At 39.9% G+C, this 27,715-nt stretch overlaps 4 protein-coding genes across 7 annotated transcripts; 2 read left to right on the forward strand and 2 right to left on the reverse strand.

Annotated features, from left to right (window-relative positions):
• Window positions 1-410: 410 nt before the first annotated feature.
• Window positions 411-4,276, reverse strand: nek12 (NIMA-related kinase 12). The gene is made up of 2 exons (XM_018675543.2): window positions 3,087-4,276; window positions 411-1,968 (listed from the first exon to the last, which is right to left on the reverse strand). The coding sequence occupies exons 1-2, from the start codon at window positions 4,159-4,161 to the stop codon at window positions 1,757-1,759; spliced, it is 1,287 nt and encodes a 428-aa protein (XP_018531059.1). The 5' UTR covers window positions 4,162-4,276; the 3' UTR covers window positions 411-1,756.
• Window positions 4,277-6,137: 1,861 nt separating this feature from the next.
• On the forward strand, window positions 6,138-8,910 carry pin4 (protein (peptidylprolyl cis/trans isomerase) NIMA-interacting, 4 (parvulin)). Of its 2 annotated transcripts, none has more exons than XM_018675551.2 (4): window positions 6,138-6,305; window positions 6,518-6,582; window positions 7,992-8,111; window positions 8,481-8,910. In XM_018675551.2, the coding sequence occupies exons 1-4, from the start codon at window positions 6,269-6,271 to the stop codon at window positions 8,637-8,639; spliced, it is 381 nt and encodes a 126-aa protein (XP_018531067.1). In that variant the 5' UTR covers window positions 6,138-6,268; the 3' UTR covers window positions 8,640-8,910. The 2 variants fall into 2 exon arrangements, with proteins under 2 accessions (XP_018531067.1, XP_018531066.1); XM_018675550.2 differs by having other exon boundaries at window positions 6,139-6,305; window positions 6,515-6,582; window positions 8,481-8,909.
• A 578-nt stretch (window positions 8,911-9,488) lies between these two features.
• faf2 (Fas associated factor family member 2) lies at window positions 9,489-14,758 on the forward strand. Its single transcript, XM_018675544.2, has 11 exons — window positions 9,489-9,632; window positions 10,563-10,631; window positions 10,770-10,904; window positions 11,071-11,147; window positions 11,229-11,367; window positions 11,498-11,583; window positions 11,777-11,868; window positions 12,211-12,388; window positions 12,610-12,781; window positions 12,909-13,052; window positions 13,443-14,758. The coding sequence occupies exons 1-11, from the start codon at window positions 9,570-9,572 to the stop codon at window positions 13,623-13,625; spliced, it is 1,338 nt and encodes a 445-aa protein (XP_018531060.1). The 5' UTR covers window positions 9,489-9,569; the 3' UTR covers window positions 13,626-14,758.
• Window positions 14,759-14,960: 202 nt separating this feature from the next.
• rnf44 (ring finger protein 44) lies at window positions 14,961-27,591 on the reverse strand. Of its 3 annotated transcripts, none has more exons than XM_018675545.2 (11): window positions 27,270-27,591; window positions 23,633-23,825; window positions 22,740-22,962; window positions 22,349-22,516; window positions 21,709-21,882; window positions 21,427-21,588; window positions 20,008-20,123; window positions 19,776-19,863; window positions 19,273-19,394; window positions 19,076-19,175; window positions 14,961-18,953 (listed from the first exon to the last, which is right to left on the reverse strand). In XM_018675545.2, the coding sequence occupies exons 2-11, from the start codon at window positions 23,737-23,739 to the stop codon at window positions 18,891-18,893; spliced, it is 1,323 nt and encodes a 440-aa protein (XP_018531061.1). In that variant the 5' UTR covers window positions 23,740-23,825; window positions 27,270-27,591; the 3' UTR covers window positions 14,961-18,890. The 3 variants fall into 3 exon arrangements, with proteins under 3 accessions (XP_018531061.1, XP_018531062.1, XP_050928161.1); XM_018675546.2 differs by lacking the exon at window positions 27,270-27,591 and adding an exon at window positions 25,565-26,082; XM_051072204.1 differs by lacking the exon at window positions 27,270-27,591 and adding an exon at window positions 25,565-26,080 and having other exon boundaries at window positions 22,397-22,516.
• Window positions 27,592-27,715: the final 124 nt, after the last annotated feature.

A 27,715-nucleotide genomic window follows, 5' to 3' on the forward strand; every position in this document is an offset into this window, starting at 1 on the left:
ACCACTGAGGTGCTGTTGAGCAAGACTATTAACCCTGAAGTGCCCAGTAGCCAGTTCTGTAGTGAGTTGTACTCACTCATGTGAGTGTGATAAGGTCAAAATTTTAACAAGAAAATCTAAAAATCAAAATCAGAAATCTTTTCACTTTTACTGAATTGAGTTTTTTCAGTCATCAAATGCGTATCAGCCAGTTAATTGTTTCAGTCACTTACCCATCACATCTCTAGTAATCATATATACTGTTTGGACATGAATGGTGCAACATACACAGAGAAACAACAGGGCTAAGGAGAATGAGCCATTTAATTCAGTGTTCCTCCCAGGATCCAGTTCTGCCAATATGAAGGTATTTCTCCTGGGATAATTCATGAAGGTCAAAACTCCAAGACTTGTAGTATATAGAACAACTTTATTGTTATACCAAAATGTTTTGGCTTGTGGCCTTCATCAGGGTCATCATAAAACATACTTAAAGACAACATTTAAATAGGATAAGTATGAAGCAGCAAAATTAAAAACAAACAATCATATGCATCCACATACGTATCAGCCAATGGGGTTCTTACATATATACGGGCTCAGCATGTAGATATGTAGCTTTAGGCCATTCTTCCCAGGCTTGCAGAGCTAGGAGGAGTGTCCAACAGAGGACATGGTGAAACCATGGTCCATAAGCTGGAGAAGTGATGTAGCATAGCCCCACTTTAAAAACACTTTTAGAAAATGCTATAAATCGACAGAGTAACAACATACGTACACCTTTTGTTGGAGCAACAGAGTTTCTTGTATCAATAAAATACATCAACAAAAAGCTCAATATTAGCTTACCTTTGGATGATCAAAAACAATCCACAAAATAGACACAAAATTGCAGCATCTCAGGCCAAAACAAAAGAAGTGTTTCAAATGTATTTTTTTTATTTTTTTTATTTGTATTTTTTTTATTTTTAATTATTAATTTTTAGACCTTATATTATATTATATTTAAAGTTCAATTTGCACTTTAATTTCAGTTTGCATGTGTTTCCAGTCCCTTATTTTTTAATCTTGATTTGCGTTACATTATGTGTTATCATAATATCTTTGTGGCAGCTGCATACACCACAGACTTCCTTTGAAGGCTTAGCTGCATGCATATTTGTGCTTTTATCTCATTTTGAACCAAAGATAAAAACTAAAAAAAGAACGTTTCATTTCAGATGTTTTAACACTGACAGAACATTGGAAGAATATGACACATAGATTATGAAGTACTGATACATGTAATAGATATGAAGAAACCCAAATTAAACCGTTAGACTCCCTGTTAGTGCTTTTAAATCATTTCTGAAAGTTGTGATGTAATATTTTTACCTGTGCTATTGTAATATGATAATCTAAGAGTAATTATAGTCCTAGTAGTAACTAGGACTATATACTATTATAAAGTAGTAGTCTAGTAACTTATTTTGTCATTATTTGTCACTGATCAGCTGCACCAGCAGTGCACACTGAGCAGGACTTCATTCATTTTCTCTAGCCCCACCAAGTGTGAACATCATCTAGCAATGAAACATCAGCACACTCTCAGGCTTATCTGTGGCAGTAGATGTTTCTCAAACAGAGAAGGCCCTTTGGAAAATTAAATGAACATTAACAAACAGCCACTTGTTTTGATCACGTTAACAGCTTCTAACACTCCAGCTGATAAGGTCCCTGTATTTCACATCACAGTCCATTGTGATAGAATCGTGTTTTTAAGGCTGTAAAAGTGTTTTTAGCCCTTTTCCTTCAATGCTTTCAGTGTAATGATCAATCCTCCAGCGTCACGGAGCTGAAACTCCTCCTCCACTCCATCATCATGTGGCTGCTCCTCCTCAGCAGCTTGGACTAAGTCCTCTTCATCCTCATAATCATCCCTCTCCTCATCTTCCTCAAAGTCATCTGGATAGTCACCTTGTTCTGAAATGTCAGGAACCTCTGGAAATACTGTAAGAGAGAAAGAAGCTGCTGAGTCATTCACCACTGAGCTACCTAAGAAAAATTTATACCAGGATTGAAAGGTTTTGTTTTGATCACACAATGGCTTCTATATCTCGAAACTCATTGTAAAACTATCACATGTTCATCAAAAGGCACAAAGGTTAAAAATATATAATACGTTTTTTTTTTTTAATGTATGACAAAACATTTTAAAAACTTGTAGGATGTTTTATTTTTGCATTGATTAATAAGTGAAATAACTTCTTTTTTGTAGAAAATATATTATAAATCAGACTAAAAGGACAAAATAAGGGTATTTTTCATTAAATCTTGTTGGTTTTTTCCCAACAGGTCAAAACTGGACTTTCATATTGCTTGTTTTGTCCAACCAACTGTCAAAAACTCAAAAGTGAATCAAAAAATGTTCACATTTTTGCTTGACAGATGACTTTTGATTACTATTGTCACTATTTGGGAGCTTGTTCAACAAGTCTCATAAGGTTTCATCAAAAAGCAAAACTAATCTTGAGATCAAAGCATTTTGAGGCATCTAATATTTACATTCTGTAATGCCAGAGCGTAGTGCTAATAAAACAGAGAAACAAAAAAACATTAGAAAACTACACTTTTTATGTGCAATATATTATCCAAGATTAAACCTGTGGTTCCTAACTTTTTTGTCCTGTGATCTCTTACAAAAAAAGCAGAAGCTAAACTTAAACCTTGACACTTCTCTCATTGTGTTGGTTTCATTTTATGGCCAAAAGGAGTAGAAATATCCAGTATTTCACAAATAAGCAAAGATTAGGGAAATCCTGAAAATGAATAGGAAAGTTTTGTTTTTCATCTTTCCTACAGCATCAATCATCTCATGACCTCCCTGATTTACCTTGTGGCTCTCTGGAGGGTGCCAACCCAGGCTTGGGAACCACTCAACTAAAAACTACTTAACTGGGTGTAAATAAGTCTTAAATTGCTTCACTTTGACCAGCTACAACAGAATAAAACATGGGAAAATAAAGCCCGGGTTCAGAAATACTGGAGCGATCCTTTAGCTGAAGGAGCTGACTGCTTCTTCCACCACTTTTAGGATGTTTCACTTCATGTTCCCAGCAGTACATTACCAGTGGGCTCAGCAGAATCGCTCCTCATCGGAGAACCTGGGTGTTCGCTGTGTTCCTCCAGAGAGGACACACTTTCATCCTCATCAAAGTCCTCAGGATAGTGGCAGTCACACTGTTTTTGTCCTGCAGCACACAAATAATCACAATCTTCATCCTGCCCCACATCACTGAGACTGCCCTCCATGGTGTGTGTTTTCTCCTCTATATTAATGTCACAGCTCTCCCCTTTAGATTCAGTCACAGGGGCACAGTCTGTTTCTCTGTGTGAGATATTCTTTAGGTGATCCTGCACATAGGCACTGCTGAGTATACAGGCAGCACTTGGCCTGTTTTCTGGCTGAAGGCAGAGCATCCTTTTTATCAAGGAGGAGGTGTTGTCCGAGTATATGTAAGGCACGGGGTCGAACTCCCCTTTGGTGATCTTGTACAGCAGACTCAGGAGGTTTGAGGCTGCAAACGGTGGTCTGAGAGCACAGACCTCATACAGCAGACAGCCAAGAGCCCAGATATCGGACTTGGAGCTGTATGGGACGTCCTGGCAAAGCTCAGGACTGAGGTAGCTGGGTGTCCCAACACATGTGGAGGCCATGTCAGCTGTGTTGTTCATTACTTTGGATATCCCAAAGTCCCCTAATTTTACCACACCTTGCTTTGTGAGCAGCACATTTGAGGTCTTTATGTCCCTGTGTAGTATTTTAGCCCTGTGTACATAATTTACAGCCACAGTCACCTGCACGAACCACCCCATCACAATATCCTCTGTGAAAAACTCCCCCGGCTTCCTCTCTTTCACTTTGTCATCTAATGTCCCACCATCACAATAGTTCATCACAATGTAAATAAATCCATCGTCTGAGTTCACAAAGGCATCGCTACATGTCACAATATGAGGGTGCTCCAACCTCCTGATGATCTCAGCCTCCTGGAGGACAGCTCTGTGTGTTTTCGCCGCCCTCCCTTCCTCCACTTTCACCCTCTTGACTGCGTGCAGGCTCCTCCGCTCTACATGCCTCATGAGGAAGACGTCTGCCGCTCCTCCTCGGCCCAAACACAAAATCCTCTCGTACTTCTCCATGTTTTGTCGTGGGGAGTCGACAATCAAGGTCGTTTTGAATAAGCCGTAAAAAAAAACAACAACAAAACTGTCGGGGTACGAAGGCACTTTACAACGAAAGACAGCTGTCAACACACGTTTGTGTACAGTGTCGTCGCCATGGTAACAGTCTCGCGCTGAAAGCTGTGAAACTGGATAGGACCAGAGAGTTGAAACTGTACTTTACCTTTGGTTGCTAATAGTTTTATCGCTAACTCCAACTGTTTAAAAGTTACACATACATGGAAATGAGGTGAATGGTTTTTATGGTTTTTGTGCCAGAGGGTTTTTTTCCCCTTTGTATTCATGTATGTATTGCTTGCACGGTTTTTACACAACCTTTTATTTGTTTTAGCATTAATGTTTCCATTTGTATTGCAATGGATACCATTATGGCATGTATGATATATGGCTACTACGCAGGACAAGTCATTCCTACTATGCATGCATGCAGAGTTGCGTAGCACAAATATCTGGGCCCCATATGCAGTCTCAGCGGGTCCACTTTAAAGATAACCATTGCCAGGCCTCCATAAATGGATAACTGATGGATAACTGTATCAGAAAAACCCATACATCTGTGATGGTAATCAGTAATGACGTGTTTTAAAGTCTGCACTATCTGAACCTATTTCGCCATCTTCTCTCAACACACTGTGATTATTGTTATTGTTATTGACGCTGTCAGTGTGAGATTTTACATTTTTTCCCCATCAGTTTTCCATCTCTCCATTTTAACCTGAGTATAAAACATTGTGCAATCCATCTTACTCTGCTTTCCCAGAGGATTACTGTATTATTGTATTGAATAATAAAAGAAAACCAGATGAGACCTCACTGGAACCATCTTTTACATTCTTATTTATTTTATTTGCAGAATTATAGTAAATTAGTTTCCAACAACTGCTAACCCAGACTGCTGCAACATACTGTTGAAGTGGCTTAATAAAACTTCAGAAACCCAAAGGCTCAATCTATAGACAAACAGAACAGAGTATTAACACTGAAAACTCAGTATTAGACTGTGGCTCTCAAAATAATTTACTGGCATAACACAGAAGTGGTGTTAACAGCTCAGTCTGAATTATTAAACTTTTCAGATGCTGCTGGAAGTTTAGTAGAACTAAGCAAAACACTACTAATGTTTCAGAAGTCATGACTGTGTGTTAGACACATTTGGAAAATTGAATAATACTGTAAAATACTTATTATGTACAATAAAACCATGAAATTACTTTTGGTAACACCTTTCTGAACTCATCTTGTGTGACATCATCAGCGACATGAGAAGATGGTGTCAATGACCCTTCAGCTGACTCACTCTCTGTGGGTGTTTCTGAAACAGAGCTGCTTCATTTATCATCAACTATTATAATATTAGCTGGCTGTGACACATACCGGTATTAAACTATTCTGAAATACTGCTACCAAGTTGTATCTACAAGAACACGTGTATCAGCTGTTGTCCTCATGATGGTTTTATGTCTTTTCTCCATAGCTTCATTTTACGTTGTAGTAAAAAGTTAGCATTAGAAGGGGGACAGTCCTCGGGACCTGTATTGTTTTAGATACAAGAGATGGTCTGTCAAACTGTTTATTCAGCCAACAGTAACAGTTTGCTTACTGTGCTAATAATGTGAAAATCAAAAACATTATAGATAAAAACAATAAATGAAAATAAATAAATAACACGTTCCTGCTAAATAAAGCAATATAGAATACATTTTAAGTAGGCTTGCATGTGAAGGCAGTATTATTCGTAGGTCTTGGAATGAACTTGAAACTGAATAGAAGGGAAGTTATATTTTCTTCATATGAGAAAAATAATGGCCCATTTGAGCTTCTTTTAAAATGTAACGTTTAAATATAAGGTATTTTTGTGAACTGCAACAAGGCTGTATCATTTCCGGCACTGGGAGGCGGTATTGACGGTAACTGGCTACAATCTGCCAGTAACAGACTAAAGAAGAAGAATCGTTCAAGCTTTCTGCGCATGTTACTGCGCATGTTAATCACAACATAGCATGAACGCATGCTATTAGTTTTCCTTATTCATTATTCTCTGAATTTCAGTATACTTTAATCTAAAATGCCACCAAAGGGTAAAGGTGGCAAAGGTGGTAAAGGTCAGTGGCCGTCAGTTATCTACTGTTTGTTTTGTGTTGTGTATCTTAAAGTCAGCCACATTTACCCGCCTGTCGCATACAACTGCAGTGTATGTTTCTGTCTAGTTATTTAATATCTCTCCAGGTCGTGCAGTACTGCTTGTTTTAATATCTTTGTCTGTTCCTGTTTCTGTTGTGTTGTCACGGTGTTGAACCTGGGGACTGTGTAGCAGCTGCTTCAGGAAGTGCAGACGCTGATAAGAAAGAAAAAGCACCCAAGGGAGGCACTTCAGTGAAGGTAATATTAATAGATGTATTTTTTTTTTTTTTATCTACAGCTGAATGCTTTAGTCAGATGTGATATACCGGGAAATTTAACCATCCGTCAACTGCCCTCTCCTACTTCCACTACGTCAGTTTTGAATGAGCTGGCTGTGCGGAGTTGAAGGTGTGAGCGTGTGGTTGAGTTGGTCTCAATTCTTGCACTTGAGCTTGATGACAACTGCGTGCAGCCTGTTGTCACCTTTCATCTAGAGCTTTCCCATCACTAGATAAGTTGAGAGGTAATGAAACTTGACATTAAAACTGAGAAAACAATCTCTCTTGAGATTGTGGTCCATGTGGACGTGGTTGCATCAGATAATTTCTGATTTATTAGCTGTGCATTCATGCTGTCACTAGATTCAGATTTGGTGACTGTGGAGGCCACTGAAGTTTACTTCATTGTCATGTTCAATGACAGTGTGACATGGTGCATTATCCCACTGGAAGCAGCCATTTGAAGATGGGTAAATTGTGGCCATAAGGGCATTCACATTGTCAGCAGTAATACTCAGACAGTATTCATATATGATTGATTGAGGGGGCACAGACTGTGCCTAGAAAACATTTCCCACACCATTACACCACCACCACCTGCCTGGACTATTGATACAAGGTCATGTTGGGTCCCTGGTTCATGCTGTTGATGTCAAATTCTGACCCTACCACCTGCATGCCTCAGCAGAAATCCAGATTCATCACACCAGGCTGTATTTTTCCAGTCTTGCAGTCCAGTTTCTGAGTCTGTGTCCTCTGCAGACTCAGATTTCTGTTCTTGGCTGACAGGAGCGGAACCTGACATTGTTCTCTGTTGTTGTAGCTCATCAACCTTTGACGTGTTCTGAGATGCTTTTCTGCTCACCACAGTTGTAAAGACTGGTTTTCTGAGTTACAGTCCGTCTGTCCTCTCTCATTAACAAGGTGTTTGAGAACTGCTGCTCACTGGATGATTTTTTTCCCCACACCATTTTGAGTAAACTCTAGAGACTGTTGTGTGTGTATATCCCAGGTGATCAGCAGTTTCAGAAATACTCAGCCCATCTGTCATCAACAATCATGTCACAGCCAAAGTCACTGAGATTTTCCTCATTCTGATATTTGTTGTGAAGCTCCAGACCTCTATCTGTGCTGATTTTGTGCATTGTATTGCTGACCATGTGATTTGCTGATTAGACAATTGCATGAATAAGCAGGTGCACAGGAGTTTCTAAGTGCTCAGTGAGTGTGTATTTGCTAACTTATGCTGCAAATTGGCACTATATAAATATATATTTTTTTAATTAAAATTTTCAAAGTTTACAGTCATATTAAATACCTATAGTTTGCATTTCATCCATTGTTTATTCCTGAAAGCCTAACTGTGTATTTATGGTTTGTGTTCTCCAGGTTCGGCATATTCTCTGTGAAAAACATGGAAAATGCATGGAGGCGATGGAGAAACTGAAAGCTGGGGTCCGCTTCAGTGAAGTAGCATCACAATACAGTGAAGACAAAGCTAGACAAGGAGTAAGAACATGTTTACATAATCACTTATACGCTTTTGGTCAGGTTCGACTCCTTTACTGCTCTTTTATTACTTCATTCAAATGATCTATTAACTGCAGTGATGGTCTCTTTGTGTTGCTGGGTTAACATTTGGGTGTGGGTAAGGGCGTTGTTAGACACCTAAACTTCATAATGAGTCCTCAAGGGTGATGAATTCCAGACTGATAAATGATTTATTCATTCATGTGTTATTTTCCCCCAACCCTCTTACGGTTAGATGTCAGTGGAGATTAAGAGTATTTTCAGCCTTTGTTGCTCAGTCACTTTTTCCTTTAACCACATTAGATGCTTACTGTGTGTTTTTTCTCATGACGGTTACGTTGATGACAGGGTGATCTGGGGTGGATGACGCGAGGATCGATGGTCGGACCTTTCCAGGATGCAGCATTTGCCCTCCCTGTCAGTTCCATGGATAAACCTGTCTACACAGACCCTCCTGTCAAGACTAAGTTTGGGTACCACATCATTATGGTAGAAGGAAAAAAGTGACCTGGGATGGCACAACATTTGAATTTTCACAGTTTGCTATATGGTAAAACTGATGACTTCCTGATTTCACACCATCATGTTTTGCTAAATGTTTATGAAAACAAAATGGTCTTGTTTTGAAATACCATCAGGTTTGTCTTTGTTAAACGTACTGACAATTTAACCTGAAGGTATATTTCTACATTCACATAATCACCTGGGTTCTCCTTTTCAGTTTAATAAAGTTTGTGGAACTCAAACCACAAATGGAAAAAAATGCATTGTCATTCATGTAGTACACCATGTGTGTTTGTGTGTGTGAGTGTGATAAAGACTTAGTGGAGGAAATGCTGGCCTCACTAACGACAACATCTGCTTTAAAATCTCTCATAAAGGGCACACACATGCACACAGTTAATCTGCTGATTATTTTTCTCAATCTCTTTCATTTGGTCTATGAAGTGTTGGAGAAGGGTGATGTCATCAAATTGTTTTGTTTTGTCCAACTAACTCTAACCTGAGGATGTTCAGGAAACTATCACATAAAGACAAAGAAAAGCAACATATAAGGCTCACAGTCAAGAAGTCGTCAAACTAGTGCATGTGAGTGAAATAGTTTATTTTTAAAAAGTAGTTGATTGTTTTTCTGTTGATCATCTAATAAATAAACTATTAATCAGCTAATTTTTCAGCACTTGGAGGCACTGTATCACCTGATACAGACCTCATTAATCTGCATCACTGAAACACTGCTACCACTTTCCTTTAAGGCCCTGGTTCCAGTTACAATCTGTTAGTCATGTTTGGGAGCACGATTACAATAACGCAGGTCGGTGCGGTGACATCCGGACGGCTAGGCGGCGCAAGCCCGCTGAGGCTGTGACAGCGCGGACCGCACCGGGAAAAGGCAGTTGACGTTGTTACGCCTTGCTAGATGATTGGCGAGGTAAGATGGCGGCGCCAGAGGAGCCAGAATTATCCCAGGCGCAGACCGAAAAACTCCTCCAGTTTCAGGTAGACAGACTAAATTCAGCACTAACACGTGTCCATTTGAAACCTCATATGTTAATGTGTTACCGTTGATAGTGAATCACTGTAAACAGGACAAATCGTGCCCGTTAAAGCGCTTTTTGCACTGTCAACTTCGGTAACGTTACCCCCAGCCCCCCTAACGTTACCCGTCAACTGGAGTCACAGCTAACGTTAGCTAAGCTAGCTAACATTAGCTACCCTAGCTAACAAGTTAGCACACTTTAAAGGCCATGGGTGGACTTAAATAGCATAACGTTTGTTATATTTTACGTAAAGACATATATCCAACCCAGATTTGTTCATCAAGATCACCCGTGCTGCGTTTTTGATGTAATTTTTGACTTTACGTCAACTTGGCTAACGTTAGGTTTCCACTGACGCTCCCTTAAACACTTGCTGAGTTAACATTAGCAGAGCAGTCATGATCGGGCTGTCACCGAAGTTTCTCAACGACACAACTGTTTTAAGATAAGCTAAATTAAATTGTCAATATTATGACAATAAGAGTGATGCAGCTTTCCTCACCCTTTGTAGCCCGTTGTACCTCTTAGTTTTCCCACTGTAAAGTTAGCTGTTAAAAGCACTCGATATTTTGGACACCTAGCTAACCTTAAATGATGCCTTGAGTCAACGATTTTTTCCTCTGTTGACGTTAAGGTTGAGGAAATGTAGCTGCGTAACTAAGGAGTAGTTAATCAGCTATACTAATAATCTCATCCTCAGCTTTTGACAACCGAGTTAGTTTCGTTTTGTATGATTATTGCAAACTTTTTTCCATGAGGAACTTGACACAGCAAAGCAGTAGCATGTGAGCTACGGGAGGAAGCACTGGCTGAACGTGTACAAACGTACTTTTCTGCCTTTCTGAGCAACCTGAGGCCTTGAGTCTCTCTGTCTTTTGTTGTCTAACAGGACCTAACTGGGTTGGAGTCAATGGACCAATGTCGTCGAACATTAGAGCAGCATAATTGGAACATAGAGGTAAAGTCTTAATCTGTTTACATTTTGATACCCATACAGATTATTTGAACTGTGCTGGTTTGCTCTGATTCATCTGCCACTCTTGATTTATTGAAGGACTTGACTAAAGTATGATGGCCTTAACTGTGTGTGTTTCAGGCTGCAGTACAAGACAGACTTAATGAGCAGGAAGGAGTGCCCAGTGTGTTTAACCCTCCACCATCCAGACCATTACAGGTCAATACAGCAGACCATAGAGTATATAGTTACATCGTGTCAAGGCCACAACCCAGGGTAGGTCTGCAGGCTTTCATATTTGTGCTCATCAGTAAGTTAGGTGTCTGTGTGTTCATTTTAATTCCCTTGAACTGTTACTGCTGAAAACCTAGAAACACCATGATATCTTGTTTTGTTTGTTTGTTTGTTATTTTAAATAAATTGTATTTGTTCTTCTTATCAGGGGTTACTAGGATGGAGTTACTACTTGATAATGCTACCATTCAGATTTACATATTACACACTTCTGGACATATTCAGGTAATTAAAGCTCACTGATATAAACTTGTAACTGCTGGATAGAGGAAGGTAACTGATGGCCAGCATGTCTTTTTCTTCAAGGTTTGCCCTGCGGTTCATCAGACCAGATCCTCGTGGTCGCGTGACAGACCCTGTCGGAGATGTTGTGTCTTTCATTCATAGTTTTGAGGAGAAGTATGGTCAGGCACACCCTGTATTTTACCAGGGAACATACAGCCAGGTAAGTTCAGGCTCATGCAGTGCAAATATCCCAGAAACACACGTTTTTTTCTGCTGTGAATCAAGTTCAGTCATTCAACAAGATAAAACTGCAACATGTTGTATTGTTTTGTTTACTGTGGTGCATGTAGGCACTGAATGATGCCAAACGGGAGCTCCGCTACCTATTAGTGTACCTTCACGGGGATGATCATCAAGACACGGATGAGTTTTGCCGGTATAATACTTAATTTTTTTTTATACCTACATCAGAGTTTATTTTTACTCACGGTTTGGTTTTGGTTTTTGCTACATGTTTGAAAGCATATTTATATATGAATGTAGCCTTGGTGTTTCCTAACCATGTACACACAAACACTCTGTTCTTTGTTAAATTGTTTGTTCTGTGCTACTGATCTCTTACCTTGTAGCTCCACATTATGTACAGAAGAGGTCATAACCTTCCTCAACACACGAATGCTCTTTTGGGCATGCTCAACCAGCAAGCCTGAGGGCTACAGAGGTATGCAAATTTATTGTTATTTAACTCACCAGTTGTTGTGAATCAGCTGTTATTGTAACATTGGTTACTAGTGATCATGAAAAAGTCCTGTAAGAAACAGGTCTGAGACAAAGTCAAAGTAGAGGAAGTCTGAAAGTCATTCATGTTTTCATTCTCAGGTTTTGATGTCTTCATTGAGAACTCAGGACTTTGGCACATAAAACTTTTAAAACCATTGGCATGCTAGCTACCACAAGGTCCTACTGGGATATAGTTTGTTGAATGAATGCAATAAAATGCGTAGTAATAGCAGCTCTGTGGAATCCGAGAGATTTGACTATAGAATATTTGGGTGTGTTTCAGTGTCCCAAGCATTGCGCGAAAACACCTATCCATTCCTGGCCATGATAATGCTGAAGGACCGCAAGATGACAGTGGTGGGGCGGCTCGAGGGCCTGATTCAGCCAGAGGACCTCATCAATCAGCTCACCTTCATCATGGATGCCAACCAAACATATCTGATGTCAGAGCGCCTTGAACGGTATGGGAAATCCATAAATTTTATTTTAGATTATTTTTATGTCAGACATTTAATCTCACTTAATGGAAGGTACATGTTCTCCTGGTTTTGATTGAAGTTCTAAAGTATGACTGTCTGGAACAGTTTGACTTCATTTTCTGTTTAATGATCACACTCTGCTAGTGTATCACAATGGGTAAATTGTACACAGCTAATGCTAATCACTTATATTTTTGTGTCAGAGAGGAGAGGAACCAGACCCAAGTGCTAAGGCAGCAGCAGGATGAGGCTTATCTGGCCTCCCTCCGTGCCGACCAGGAGAAGGACCGAAAGAAAAGGGAGGAGCAGGAGCAGCGCAGGCAAGAGGAGGAGAAGGTCCGACAGAGTGCACTTGCTGAGGAGCGGAGACGAAGAGTGAGTCTTATTTTCCATTTATTGCGAAATGCCAATTTAGACACAGAGCCCTTAACTGATCTTTTTTTTTTAACAACATAAAAGTCTTTCTTTCCGATTCATGTTGTTACTTGTTGTATGACTCCAGACACTCGAAGAGGAGAAGGAGAGGAAGTCAGAATGTCTTCCTCCAGAGCCGCCTGCAGATGATCCAGAGAGTGTCAAAATAGTGTTTAAGCTTCCCAATGATACACGAGTAGAGAGACGATTCCTCTTTGGGCAGTCTCTGACAGTGAGTACCAGAGTTATCAAGACTTTGCTTTCCAGGTTGACCCTGGTTGATTTATCTCATCCAGTGGTTTTCAGTAGGTTTGACTATGAAATAAGATTTATGTCAAAGCTAAAAACAAATTTTAACCATTGGATTTCAAGCCATGTGCTTTGTATGGAATATTAGCTAGATTTTCATTACAGCCTAACACCACATCATATAATAATGTTACTGTTGGGCTGGAACAAAACCCTGCACTATCAAAGCATGCTGTCCATGGCAAATGATTTCACACCATTGTTAAGAAGTATGTTCATCTAATACAGACTTGGTCCAGACTTATTCTCTTCGCTGACTTGTCTCATCTGTTTAATAATTAATTACCCTTTCATTTGCCTTTTAATTTCACAGGTAATATACGACTTCCTTTTCTCTTTGAAAGAAACCCCGGAGAAGTTTCAGATAGTTACAAACTTCCCTCGCCGAGTCTTGCCCTGCCTCCCGACTGAAGAGCAGCCCAACCCACCCACACTGAAAGAGGCAGGACTCAGCCGCTCCGAGGTCCTTTTTGTTCAGGACCTTACGGACGATTAATAGATGACATACCTCCTCTACGTGGAAACACATTTTCCTTCGATGCCCACCCACCCCACCCTTTTTTTTCCCTTTTACTTCTTTTGTTAAATGGCCATAATGCACAAGGGATCATTGAGATAAAATCCTGACCTGGAAAAATTAAAACCACCCTGCATCCAGTCCTTCATTGGTTGTGTTTACAGGGTTCCCAATAGCCTGGAAAGTCTTGAATTTTATCAAATAAATATTTCTTGAAGTCCTTCCTTGAACTCATCTTTGTACCCATGTGGAGAAAGAAGTTTGTTTTCCATTGTCTGTACTAGTTACCAGTTAATTCTTGTCTTTCCTCACCAGTAATTGTTGCAGCAACGGATTAATCATCTACTGAAATATATACTGAAACAGTAGCATAGCTTTGTGCAAAACCAGAACCACATCCCAAATTAGTTCATGTCAACTGGGCAACTGAGGAAGGCAGGTTGTAGTAATACCTACTGATATACACAGGATGCAGCATGGAAAGGTATGGATTTCTACGATGGTGTGAATGCCTTGGCTATTTTTTCTTTGTCAAAGACTTGATGTTTGCTCCATTTGTCCCAATTCAACACCCTTTTTGCCTTAAGTTTACACATGCTTCCTCCACAGTGACTGACAAGCACAGAACTGGTCTTAAGTTTGGTTTGGTGCAGCTGTGATTGTTAATTCATGTGGTGTAGAGAGCAAATGTACTACTTCAGCGAGCAGGTTGGTGGATTTGGACATAGAGGAAATATGGGAACCCTGTTTTAAATGAGCCATGACCTGTACATAAGTTAGATATTTAAAACCCAAATTTACCTTGACTCCTTATTTTTGTTGTTTTTTTTGTTTTGTTTGTTTTTTTGTTTTTTGACTCATCTGTGTCATAAAATGACCAAATGCAGGTTGGTTACTATGTAAAGCAGACTGCCTCAAGCTCATGAAGTTTAAAAAGACAATATTTAACAGAGGCCACAGCTTTTACATGTGGCTTTATCTAGTATAGTACAAGTCTGCCCATAGTGTGCCTGTGGTTACTCATAGATGCCTGTTTTGCCTGTAACATCTAAATGGGCTCATGTAAAGATGTAATTTTCCAACTATAAATTAAAAACATTTTAAAAACGCGGTTTTATTGAGAATGTACGACTTTGCTTGTTTGTGACGATCAGATGATTTCATGAGTTGGAACACATTCACAGGAGAGACTAGTTTTGTTAAGTGGGATATTTTAAGCACTTTTGAGACTCAACAGTTTTCACCAGAACAACATTTAAAGTAGGTTAGTGTCATAAGTACTGCAGCGTAACCTTTCAAATGAGACAAGTGTGATATTGGTATACATCATACATTTATTAGTGAACAACCCTCTCAGATCAGCCACAACAATTGAAAAAAAATATGATTGCACTACTTGGTAAAGCATAACTAGCAACTTTCATTTAAAAAAAGTACAAATCTTAAAAATTTCAAACAGTATACAGATGTATATATAATACACTAACTAGTTATGTTAAATGCTACAAACAATATGATTCCAATGGAATGAAAAATTATAACATTAATAAGAACCATTTCCTATATATAATATATATTAGTTGTTTTCTTCCCCCCCACCCCCCTCAATACAAACATGGAAAAAATGAGGTAACTGTAAATGTGCAAGTACCAAAGCAAAATATCTGCCTAACACAGAACACATGCCCCTGGCTCTGTTGGCGGGTGGGTAGTCTGGTGTTCAGGCAAGGGCCCCTAGAGGCCAGGGAGAGTAAGAACAGTAAACCACTATCCCACCACAGCAAAAAATCATTGGTAAACAATAAATGGCATCTACGGAGCAATCAATCACAAATCCTAAATAAATTTTAGCTGCTTATTGGAACACATTTTTGCACCACACAAGCTGTGAGATTATTCAATAACTCTTAACAGAAAGACTACAAGACTCTATTCTCAGTTGTCATTAAAAATTACCTCATTACCTAGGCCTTAATGGGAGGGTCTCTTTTTATTTAAGAGGGTAGCTGGATATTGTCAATTAAATATTTACTCCAAAAATAATAGTGCTAACATCAACATGAATTAAGGTATCTATATGTGAACAATACATTTTAAGATATTGATACACTGAGAGGAAGAGCCTGATAGGCAGGTACAGTACTACACTGAAATAAGTATGACAACACTTTATTCTTTTTTTAATCCCTTAAACTATATTGTTTTTCACTGACATTGTTTAGGGGTATTAGTATAACATGCTTTAAGAATACATGGGATCCATGACAAACTATTGCATTCACGCAAGTGAGTTTTCATACCTAAAAGCAGAACATCTAGCACCTTTTCACTATGGCTTTTGATAAACTACAGTAGTTTCAGAGCATGTTATTTTCAGTCGTTAGGGCAATAACAGTAACACAATGTATGTAAGAATTTCTGGATTCAAGACCAGTTTTTTTTTTCTATAAAATGAAGTTAGCGCAATAAAATCTTGTAGTCATTCAGTTCTATTACAAATGTGTGCAGTACAATGCATGGCAGTTATCAGCTGAGCGTTAAGATCCAAACCCCCAGAACCCAAAGCCAACTAGAGCTAAAAATTAGTTGGGATCTGGTTGACGAGCATGCATATTGTGCACCATTAAATAGGTCCCCACCAGATTTTGAGATACCCTCCACTATAACACACTTGTTTAACTTTTTTTTAAGTCATGCAAACACCTCTGAAGTAGATTTGGGAGTGAATTAGGTAGGATAGTGTGCACTGCCGCACATTTAGAAATGGGATCACAACCGCTATGTCTCAACATATGGTTTGAGTACAAGAACAAAAGTTAAACAGGTTTGAATAATACACTTGTAATGAGTTGCAGTGTACATTGCCTCTTTTCAGTGAATATTAATAACATATTTACTGATCTTTTTTCTTGCATGCCTGTCTTTAAATGATGTAATATCTACTATTTCAGACAAAACAGAATATTATAATTGATTACATTAAATTATTTATGGTCCGAGGAAAACGACCAAACTAAATTCAGATATACCCTTTTCATGGCATCCTTTCCATTTGAAATGGACTGTTCTCCTTTATTTTTTTATATACCGAGAGGCCCTGAGTGATTTTTTTTTAAACTTACAATATATGCCAGCGAATAGATATGTACACATAGGTTAATTCTCAAAGCTGTGGGTTTAACTCATTAAATGGCTTCTTTTTTTTCTCAAAGGTGGCACACACGTCAAAGACTCACATTCACTTAAGAAACAAAAGTAAAGAAAAAGGCAAGATCCCTTTTCACATAAAAGCAAAGGTTACAACTGCCTGTTAGTGCTTACTGGGGCAGTTAAGAGACAAGAGTGAATTCAAAGCACAAGTTCATTTGTTGCTCTTCTCCCTCCCACCCCAAATATATCCTGTTTTTTCTTCTTTTTTTTTTTTAGTGTGAACACAAGCAGGGAACTAGAAGTCTAACAGTGTTTCTACACTACTGAACACTCCAGCTCTGTGTCATTTGAAGGCCATCCTGATCACTGTGGGATACAGACAGCTGGCATAACGTGGAGTGTCACCAGTGACTTCTACAAGGGTTTTCAACATTCTTCTGTCTTCAAACGTTTATCTAAAAGCATTCACACTTAAGCTATACATACAGTTGCTCTTTTACAACACCATTACCATGGCCTAAGACATTGACCTGACCAAGTTACCAGAATATAACACATACCATACACAAACATTGTTAGTGCTCCAACTGTTTCCTTCAATGTATTTTCTCTAGAAGATAAAACCAATAAATAAACCTTTTTTTAAAAAACGGCATACTTTTAAAACAAGTGGAAATGACAAAGTATTTTCAGGATTAGTAATAGGTTTGTGCTTGTCAAGGTCATAAGAAGGCAGATCTGAAATCTTGAACAGTAGGCTATATCTGTATATTGGATTTGGCTCACAAACAAAGAAATAAATAGCCCAGTCTACAAGGGCAAGAAAATGTTCATTTAAAACTCGCCACTCACTGCACATATTGCTTTCTGCATAGGCCTCCAGAGCTCTATGGCATCAGCACAGCCTTCAGACGAGGACTCCCATCCTTAAAACGCAGTCAGGGTGGAACCACATGCTAGTCTTCCCTCATGGCGCTTTCTGAATAAGCAAGCAGTTCTTTTAGTATGCTTCTTTGTCTCTTCTTTTTCTTAAATTTGATAATTTTGGTGGCAATGCTTGATTAAAATATTGCTAGTCTGAATCAACAGTTCATGCAAATCCTAGCATGCTGCCCTGTATCCAGTGGTTACACAATGCATTGGGTCTGTGAACAGGACAAACGCACACGCGCACACACACACATACATACACACACACACACACACAATATGCACTCACACATACACACTTGCCAGAGGAACAATGCTGACATGGAGGGTGGATGTAGCACTTGTGCAGTTATGCCAGATGACCTCGAAAAGACGCAGTCCATTAATCCATGACTGCTTTTGTACAGATCTGTGTTCCAGAGTGGATTATCTGGGGTAGAGGATACCCCACAGTTGCATGTCCCATCACTGCAGTCCATAACCTCAGGCTTAACAGAATCTGCATTTAACCACAGCAAGTCACACTTTCACAATAGCACTGGCAAAATCTAAAAACAAATAAGGGGTAAAACTGTTAAAATGATCGATACATTATTGCAGAACATACATTATTAACAAGTCACTTTGCCCAACACCTACGCAAACATGCATCTATGATGGTCAGGCGTCGCCTCCAAACACAGATACCCATGTGGAAGTATTCCCATTATTTTTCTGCTAATTGCACAAGGTGTCCAGCCTATGATCCTCCAGGCTCCTGACTCACCTCTTCCGATGCAGGATGCCCACTATTCATGAACACCACAACCAAATCCACTAAAGAAAAATGAAACCCTGTAAACAAAAGCAGCAAATAATGCATTGTAGGGAAAATCTTTGGAATCTGCAACAAGGGGGCAGAGATAGAACTGTCTGGCGATCCCAGATCTCTGGCTATAGGCTGCAATAGGCAGTGGGTTTCATGAGACTCAGACAATGAAGCACAGCAGAGGTACAACAGGCTCCAGAAACAATCCTGGATTGCTTATTATTTAGGAAGGGGGCAGGAGTGGTGGGTTGGTAAGCTATATTTACTGGAGGACGCAGGTTAGGTGGCAGGTGTCCCCAGCTTTGGGACAGACTCTGGTGTGTGCAGCTTTCCAGTTCAGCACTCAGAGACAGTTCTCACTCCACCTCCCGGTGTACGTCCGAGGCATCAGCTCGGCAGATAGGACAAGTGCGATTGGTCTGGAAGGAAAGCACAAAGTACAGTAAGTATAAAAACAACAACTACTGTATAGATACAACAGTGCTCATCCAAAAACAATGAGAACATTTTTCTACCATTGTTAAAAGTGGCATCAACTTACCTTTAACCATTTATCCACACACTTGGCGTGGAATTCGTGGTTACACGGTAATACCCGAAGTAGCTGCCTACACTCAAAGTCACTAAAGCACACAACACACCTGAGAAGAAGAAGGGGAAAAAACGACCAGGATGTTGATACATCTATATGGACTGAATGTAGGTAGTTTGTTTCATGAAGGTAAGAAAAAGGCTTACAGCGTTTGTTCAGATAGATGATTCTCTGAGTTGAATCTGTAGGACGGAAGTTGCTCTATGTCTGCTTTTGTGAGTCCACGCGGCTTCGCTTCGCCCAACCTCTCTGCTAGATTCAGCAATGCCTACACGGAGACAGAGGAAAGATGACGCTGATTAAATTTGGACTCTGTTAGGATATTCATTACTTAAAATGTCATGATACTGACACACACCTCCACATCATTTTAGACACACCTTTAACCTCGGAGACAAAATAGTGGAAAAAAGACGGCGGTAACGTTTCCTTAAAAAATGTCTGGTGTTTTCTCTATCTTTTAGAATTTTTGACCAGATATAAAAAAAATTACTTTACTGTTCATGTAAATCCATACATTTTATATGAATTCTCAGCGTAAAGAGCTTCTATCCTTTGGTGTATACTTAATGTGTTTAAAAAAAAAAAAAAAAAAAAAAAAGCTTAATGGTGGCCTAATTTTGTTTTCCATCTTAACCACCACACCAACCTCATAGTTCTCCATCTCCACATCATCCACATCCAGGTCTAGACTGATGGCTGGGCCCACTGCTGTTGGAGGCACAGGAAGCATTGACCTGAGCAGAGAAAGAGAGACATAACATATTGAGCAAACTTTCACTATGATTGAACCTGTTAAGACATTTTACATTCAAGTAAATAACTGCATGATTAAAACTTCAGTACTTCATAAACAGAGTGCTTTTACTGCAGGTACTCACAAGAAGTAAGGGAGGAAGCCTGGGTAGTAAGATGGAGGGGGTGGAGGAGGGGGGAGAGGTTGCTGCAACCGGTATCTCTGTCCACTCACTCGCCGGGGCAACATGTGGGGATATGGCTGCAAAGAAACAAACACGCAGAAATGAATGAAATCATGTAAAATACATGTTTGTGATTAACATGAACTATTTCCTTTAATTGTTCTTTATGATGATAGACAGTTCAAGAAAAGTCTGACTGCAAAGTGACTGAAAAACCCTTAACAACATACACACATACAAGAGCAACTTTAAAGTAATATGACACTTGACAACATTTTTTTTTTTTTTTTTTTTGGTAGCAAGTAGTGTGTGGGATTACAATTTCAAAGACACTAATTACATTACAGTTTTACGTTTAAGCTACAAGTGTTGAATGTAGATGACAAAGTTGTTGAAAGGCACGTTTGATGAGGCTGTGCTGAGCAACAGCAAGTAATGTAACTAACTAGCTAGCTAGCTGAGTATGGCTACTCTTAAGCTTACTTTTTCAACACTTGTTTCTTTATTTTTCCAAAATGAATTAGGCTTATACAACTACAATGACATTTTGACCTGCCAAAGTAAAAAAAGCACAAGAGTAATGATCCATTCAGGCAATTACTGCATTGCAATGTAGCAGTTACTGAAATGAGTTACATCTGTGTTTGATAGGTTACAATTTCTATGGTGAAAAGGGTCTATTTAACTTTACTTAACCTATTACCCCCTGCTTATATGCACCCCAGATGAGAGACACTCTTGTCCCCCATCCACTACATAGCTGCCTTTGAGCAAGTTAGTTAAGCCCAGACTACTGTGTTGAGATGCTCAGTGGCCAACTGTTAGAGAATGTAATTAATGTGACATGGACCTGGATATGCAACATAAAAGCTAGATGGATGGAATTAAGACTGATAAATTAATTAAAGTTAATTAAGTCTTTGTAAAAAAATGGACACTTGCCCATTGGGAGATGATAAGCTTCCTAAGTATTGTGACATTTTTTGCCATCAGTCTGATGGTGCTGACTGAAACGCAACAAAAAAAAGAACTGAGCAGCCTTGTGCACAGTTCACTGTCAAAACAACCCCACTTTTAATTTATAAGCGTGTAACTTCTCTAGACAAACTCACAATCAGATACAACAATGTTTTATAACCAACATTACTGCCTGTGCCAGGCAAGGAAAAAGGTTAAGACTTCTCTAAATCTAATTTCAAACATTTTAATACCCTCCAAGGCATTTTAAAGGAAACTACCGTTAATTCAGTGCTTTTTAAGACTTGTCGGGAGCTGCAGATGCCCTGTGAACTAGGAAGCCTCACGCTAAAAAGAGACGTAAATGCACTGTCAATCTCTCTGAGAAATAAAGATCCCAAAATGTCTGAGAGGCTGTCTTACCACTCCAAAGGGAAGCTCCTGATGCAGAGGCTCTTGAGGAAGATACTGCAGGGGCAGAGAAGGAGGCAGCGCTGGTGGGTGATGAGAGGGAGGGTAGGAGAAGGTCCCTAATGGGTGCTGGTCCCCTCTTAGGTCAACTTCATTCTCTACCCTCTGTAGAGGCTGAGAGAGAAATGCAAATTAACAAACAAGTGATTACATTCTATGTACACTATGTATTCTATGTACATTCTATGTACTCTGTTGTCATTGACAAAGATGTGTATACAGCCAACTACTCACCATGCGTGGGTGCTGAGGCTGTAAAGGGACAAACTGGCTCAAAGGAGTAAGGTGCGGCGGCTGGTGGGGGGGTACAGATGGGGTTGGGTGCAATACAAAATGTTCGCTGGAGATCAGGGGTGGAAAGGCTTGATAAGACACTGGCATATGCTGCATGGTACATGCCTGTATGAGCTGAGGAGAGGAAAAAAAACACAAGAAGAGACATACATTTATGTAAGCCCATTTTCTTTTTGGGTTTTTGTTTATATCAACACTTTGAAGCAGCCTCTACCTAACCAAAGGAAATGAGCTACTTATATTCACAGTAAGACAGTTATAATGAAAGCATGTTGTAAGCATGTAGTGAACAGAAGCGATGCATTACATAAAACCAGAGCACTCAAAGTATTGCCACCACACCACACTGGTTATTCTGTCTGTTCGCACAAATAACAAACTCGATGTACAACAGAATCATATTTTTGTGGCTTATAACTGTTGCTGCTAATAACTGTGCCAACATCAAGACTACATCACAAATCCTGCATAGTAACAGCAGCAGCTCATTTGTTAGTCATGAACAGTGACAGATTGCATGGCTGGTATGGTGTGCTACATGGATGCCACTGACATTTGGGCTCTTCCTTTTCAAACTCACAGGAGGAGGAAGGCAGCAGAGCAGAGAGAGCTGTCCGCTGAACATTACCGAGCATGCTGGGAGCTGCTGAGTGTTGCACCCTGGAAGGGGCTGCCCGGTGTGGATGGGAAATCCGTGGGTCGTCACCGTTGTAACAGTGTATGATATCGGAACTGATCCCTGGTGCATCTTTTAAGAAAAGAAGTGGGGAGGGGGAGATTGGGTGACTCCACAATCTGCCTAAAACAGAAGCCTGTCTGCCAAAAAGAAGTCATTACACACAACTACACAACATCCTGCATGTTTCATATTAAATCTGCACAACACTACTACACTTGGTCAGGCAAGAAAGCAAAAAATATTCAGTAATGTTGTGACTTCTTTACCCACCAGGTTGCTCTGGTTCTTTTACCTGGTCATGTAGATCCACCATGATGGGGCTCTGCTGAGGCAGGTGAGCAGCAGGGTGAAGCATGCGTGGTGGTGTGCTGGTGTGGCTGTATTGTCTGGACTCATCTAAAGGAACCTGTTGGTGATGCTGGGAGAAAAGCAGATGATGGAAGTTCTCATCCTGGACCAGTGAAGTGTGCAGTACAGGTCTGTCTCGTCTCCCCCACTGGCGTCTCACTGGTGGGCTGTGAGATCATATAGAAAAAAATAATCACTGCTTCAGATACTTAAATCCCTCTAAATCCTCTGAACTTACCAGGTAAATGGACGGTATTTTGTTTCTTTATAATGAGCTCTCAATTGCTGAAGTCTACATACACAGCTGCTTTTCCATACAGACCATTTAAATGTGTTTAAATATAAAAATCTTTGTTAAAGAAGTGAAAATACAAAAAAGAAAAGTAAATTCAGTCATCTAACACTGCAAGCTAATCAGAGTCACAAGACTGGTTAAGTGATATACTGTTTTTCCATCTTGAAAAGAATGAAGTATGATGTATCAGTTCGAGCATATGACACTAATTATTAGCACAGTCTTGGTAGACACTACAGAACAATATTTTCCTTTGAAATCTTACATATCCTGTGGGGAAACAAGCAAGTCATATTTTTGAGTGTTTAGTACATCAGCATGATGTTGCAGTGGTGGCCCACGGTGCTTGAAAAATTCTCATTTCAATGATGAAAGGTGCATATTGCGTTTCTTTTCTCCCTATGGCTAAGGCAACATGAGTCACACTCAAAGCTGACATTTGGTTGACAAAAGTATCCCAATTTTAATCGTTAGATACAAATACAACAAAATACATAAAATCTATCTTCAAAAGAAAAAAATATCTTCAGCCGAGATTTTACCTTCTCCTGAGGTGCACTGGGGCGTTGCAGGGCTCTCCAAGGAACCTCCTCGGGTTTAAGGGGGCTGTTGGTGGCAGCCTATTTACTGCTATTTCCCATGGTCGCATTGGTGACGTCGTGCAGACGAGTCACACTCTGGGAAAGGAAAGCGTACAGTGGAGGCACTTGTATGTTGCCTCTGATTGTCTTAACCCTGCAAAAACACAACAAATAGGGTAATTAACAATTTTACTTCTTATGCTAAAGAGCTTAGTGTACTATGTCCTTTATCTATGAACTGAGCACGCAATCTACTCATTATGGAAAAAGAATCATGGTTTTCCAACAGGATTATACCAGATAACAACTTAAATGTGTACAGAGCTAGGCACATTTTAACAAGCTGCATCAAAAATTCTGACTTTCAGATACGCATTCTACCACACAAACCCCACTGGAATTATCATGTAAAATGTAATTACATAATTACATGCTAATAAAATGAAGACTGAAAAAATAGTAAAGTTTAATAGTTTGTCATTTCTCTGAGGAGCACTCAAGGTACTTTGGTGACAACTCCTCTACTTTGCAGTCTAGGCTAAATCTTAACTGATCCAATTTTAAATCAGCTGTGGCCCAAATCTCCTAAATTTCAGAATATAAGAAAGAGAAATAAACATTTGTGAACTTGTATTTCACTGAAACAAAAAAAGCATGTGGGCACGTTTTTGTTCAGGGAATTTAATATTCATTGAATCACACATTTCACTGCTACATTTTGGTTTCACTGACCTTATTTAGGCTTTTTACGTTTTATCGGAAATGGCCTAGATTTCAAACAGCATTTAGGTACACGCATTAGCACACTTCTCCATATTTATATGGTGCTAGCATTCTCTACATGCATGAACACACAACAGGTCTGTGAGCCCAGTTCACTAGCATTTCGAGATTCCTTTTGACAAAGAAAAGCTGCAAATCCAAAAACAGTAGTCCTTCAAGTCCGGGGGTAATTTTTCTGGATCAAATTGAATTTCACATTGCCTTTTCTTTTTTGTGAGATGACATTTTGCCTCCCATGAAGACTGCTTGGTGTCATGCTAAAATGTTTACCTTGTAAATGAGGAGAGAAATACGGGAAATACACTAGAAAAGGTTCATACAGGTTTACAACATATAAAACAGCGTTATCACCAACTGTAAGTGAGTATTTTGTCTGCTACAGGTGCCTAAATAGACGGATCGAGATCCAGGCCATTTACGACTAAATTCAAGTCATGTCCAATGAAGAGTCACAAACGTTGTCCAGGTGAACATATTATGTACTTTACATCTTTGATATTAGGGTATCACAAAGATTTTACCATTACATGTGTAGAGCTTTACCAAAACGTTAAATATAGTGTATTCAGAGGTGTTTAGTGACAGTATAATTAGCACAATGTATTCGGGGACAGAATAAATAGGGGTCGCTGTAGTCTGCCTGAACAAAAACATGGAAAGCCATGTGCTCAAAAGACAAAGCAACAACAAAAGATGTGGTAGGCAAGCGGGACCGCTCGCTACCATGCACTTCAGGAGGCCGTTGTGCCGTTACACCGTTTCTTACAAATATTGTGCAATGCACAGATCACTGCAAAAATGTGAAAACTTGTCGTTGTGGCAGCCACTGGTTCCTCACTACCAGGGCAAATTCGACGTCCCCTGTTGAAGGAGAGCTGCTAACTTTAGCCAAGCTAGGCTAACGCTTTGTCCAAACATAGCAGGGCTCAGCTGCAGATGTCTAGCGAGCTATTTAGCCAGAATGCTAATAAATGGTTAGGACATTTGCTTAGCTATCACTGTGTATTCTCTCCATGTAGCTAACACGTTACAGCACAGACAGAGACCAGCATTTGTACGGACACGTTTAGCTATGCGAGTTGACCAACAACAACACAGCCCACATCTTACTTTCTTAGCTAGTTTGCTTGCTCGGTGAGGAGGGGAGATGGCAGGTGTTTCAGTCTCCGAAACGTCGTGTCCCATCAAGTTATCCTTGCATGTAACCGCCTCTAACCGACCACCATCACCGGGCCGTGGCTGATGTTAACTGACTATCAACCGACTGCGTCCGACAGATTTTTGACAATGTCCCCGACGGAGCTGCTATTAGCTTGCTAACGCTAGCCAGCTAACACAACGCTTCCAACTACTGCATAGGAAATCCGTTTTCTCCAGAAACTGTAAGACGTCCTGTCCGTTAACAGCAGCGTGTACCTGAGCTGGAGATACCGTTAAACGTGTAAAAGGAAAACGTTAGCGACACAGCGACAGAAAACATTCCTTGGCGCGTGTATGTTCCTTGAAATGCATTGTTATGACGAAACCACGCCCCCTTTTCCGAGCGACCAATCAACGCGCAGCAAACACAGACAGCAGACATCCAGACAGTCTTGGCTACAATGTTTCAAAACGAGCAGTTCCTGTTGTTGTTTGTAGTTTATAAACAATGAGCCTCCCTGAGACGTAACAGGCTCACCAAAAACCTGTGAAAAACATTAACTAACATCCACAATCTCGATGGTAATCCTAATGAAAGAATTAATAAGTACTACTTTATTTTTTTGTCTGTCCTTACTATATCTTGCCACCTATAGCATGGACAGGTACGGTGCTGCTTTTGAAACTTCAGGTGCATTTTGTTGATAATATTTCTTTATTCAAGTCATATTTTGAATGCAGGGCTTTGACTTGTGCTGTAGTATTTTTATAGCGTGGTATTGTTACTTTTACTTGAAATGATGAAAACAATGATTCCACTACTGACTGTCATTATATGCACAATGCAGCCTCGTCAGAAAAGCTGTCTACGCATCAAACTTTATACAAATTAAGAACTTTGTCTAACATTTAGTCATTTGAGCATCATCAACCTGAAAAGTTTGGAATTCCCCAACTAAAGCATCTCTTTTGTGGCAACGCTTGAAAAACAAAAACATTAGTGACCCATCTCAACCAAAAGTAAAATTGCATTTTAATTCATTACATTCACCCCCCATACCCTGAGTGTTTATTTGTAGAACATACAGCTTTACTGTAGTTCTGTAACTCCACTGTGGTCTGTTTTGACTCCCACTGGAGGCCACAGTGTCCTACTGTAGACTACCCAGTCTGGTTATGTAATATTGCACTTGCATGATCAAGTGAGAAACATCCTCCATCAGCTATTGCTCGAAATTCCCCATTTATATCTTTGCAGGATAGCGAATGCAGCCGTAAAAGATTTGATGTGATGCTGCGCTTAGAAATGATCAAGCTTTATTAGGCCTGATAGGTTACCTGTCAGGCCCAGTTTGTCCAGTAAGAGTTAATAAATAATGTCTTCGTCTGTTTTGGCTGCTTCACTGCAAAACATTTGAGCATATCTAGTTTTCTGAATGGATCCAAAAGTAGGCATCAAATGAAAAGCTGACTAAGGAAGGGAGCGGGGGTACGCAACACAGACTAAATGTAAACATTACAACATCGCACTCGGTAGCAGCAAAACAAGGAGGGGCTGGAGGTTGAGCAGGATGACAGCCCTAATAACCCGTCTAACCATCTACCGTAAACACGCACCGTAAATCTCCAAAATTCAACCGAGACGAAGCAAAAACAAGAGGAGCAGTGTAGTTACCTGATTGTTAATATGCAAACATCTGATCACTGATATTTTCCTTGAAATGTTCACATCTCGTTAGGCTAAGTGCGGCATCCTATGGTCAGCTGTTCCCGTGTGGAACATTCCGTGGATTTCACCACTGCTGCAAAAAAGGTGCTAAACATCAGACTCTCGTATTATCACCACATTCTGTCTAAATGTTGCGCGGGTTTGTGGTTTTGCTACACCCGAGATTAATTCCGTAGTCGCCACTCTTTGGTTTTGAGAATGGCAATCCAGCCCCACGGTTGTTTTGGGTTTCTGCAGTTCCCTGTTACACCCCCATTTCTGCGTATTTCCAGAGCAGGGAGCATACGCCGTGCTGCCATTTTTACCGTAATGGACAGAAAAAAAGTGCCAGTGTCTGTTTGACTCGAAAGTTCAGGGTCGCCTATGATAAGGGTTCATTTGTATTCTGGGAA

This window comes from Lates calcarifer, linkage group LG8 (assembly GCF_001640805.2).
Source record: "Lates calcarifer isolate ASB-BC8 linkage group LG8, TLL_Latcal_v3, whole genome shotgun sequence".
In the NCBI taxonomy this organism is placed as follows: Eukaryota; Metazoa; Chordata; class Actinopteri; family Centropomidae; genus Lates; species Lates calcarifer.

Bases quoted from the DNA above. Each gene is read 5' to 3' on its own strand.
- nek12 (XM_018675543.2), bottom strand. From the start codon at position 4,161: ATGGAGAAGTACGAGAGGATTTTGTGTTTGGGCCGAGGAGGAGCGGCA. The intron at 1,969-3,086 runs GTAATGTACTGC...TCTCTCTTACAG, and splicing joins CGATTCTGCTGAGCCCACTG to TATTTCCAGAGGTTCCTGAC.
- pin4 (XM_018675550.2), top strand. From the start codon at position 6,269: ATGCCACCAAAGGGTAAAGGTGGCAAAGGTGGTAAAG. The intron at 6,306-6,514 runs GTCAGTGGCCGT...GGGACTGTGTAG, and splicing joins AGGTGGCAAAGGTGGTAAAG to CAGCTGCTTCAGGAAGTGCA. The intron at 8,112-8,480 runs GTAAGAACATGT...CGTTGATGACAG, and splicing joins AAGACAAAGCTAGACAAGGA to GGTGATCTGGGGTGGATGAC.
- faf2 (XM_018675544.2), top strand. From the start codon at position 9,570: ATGGCGGCGCCAGAGGAGCCAGAATTATCCCAGGCGCAGACCGAAAAA. The intron at 12,782-12,908 runs GTGAGTCTTATT...GTATGACTCCAG, and splicing joins CTGAGGAGCGGAGACGAAGA to ACACTCGAAGAGGAGAAGGA. The intron at 13,053-13,442 runs GTGAGTACCAGA...TTAATTTCACAG, and splicing joins TCTTTGGGCAGTCTCTGACA to GTAATATACGACTTCCTTTT.
- rnf44 (XM_018675545.2), bottom strand. From the start codon at position 23,739: ATGCGACCATGGGAAATAGCAGTAAATAGGCTGCCACCAACAGCCCCC. The intron at 21,883-22,348 runs GTGAGTTTGAAA...TCCTCTCCTCAG, and splicing joins TCTGCTGCCTTCCTCCTCCT to CTCATACAGGCATGTACCAT. The intron at 19,395-19,775 runs GTTGGTGTGGTG...GTCTCCGTGTAG, and splicing joins TGGAGATGGAGAACTATGAG to GCATTGCTGAATCTAGCAGA.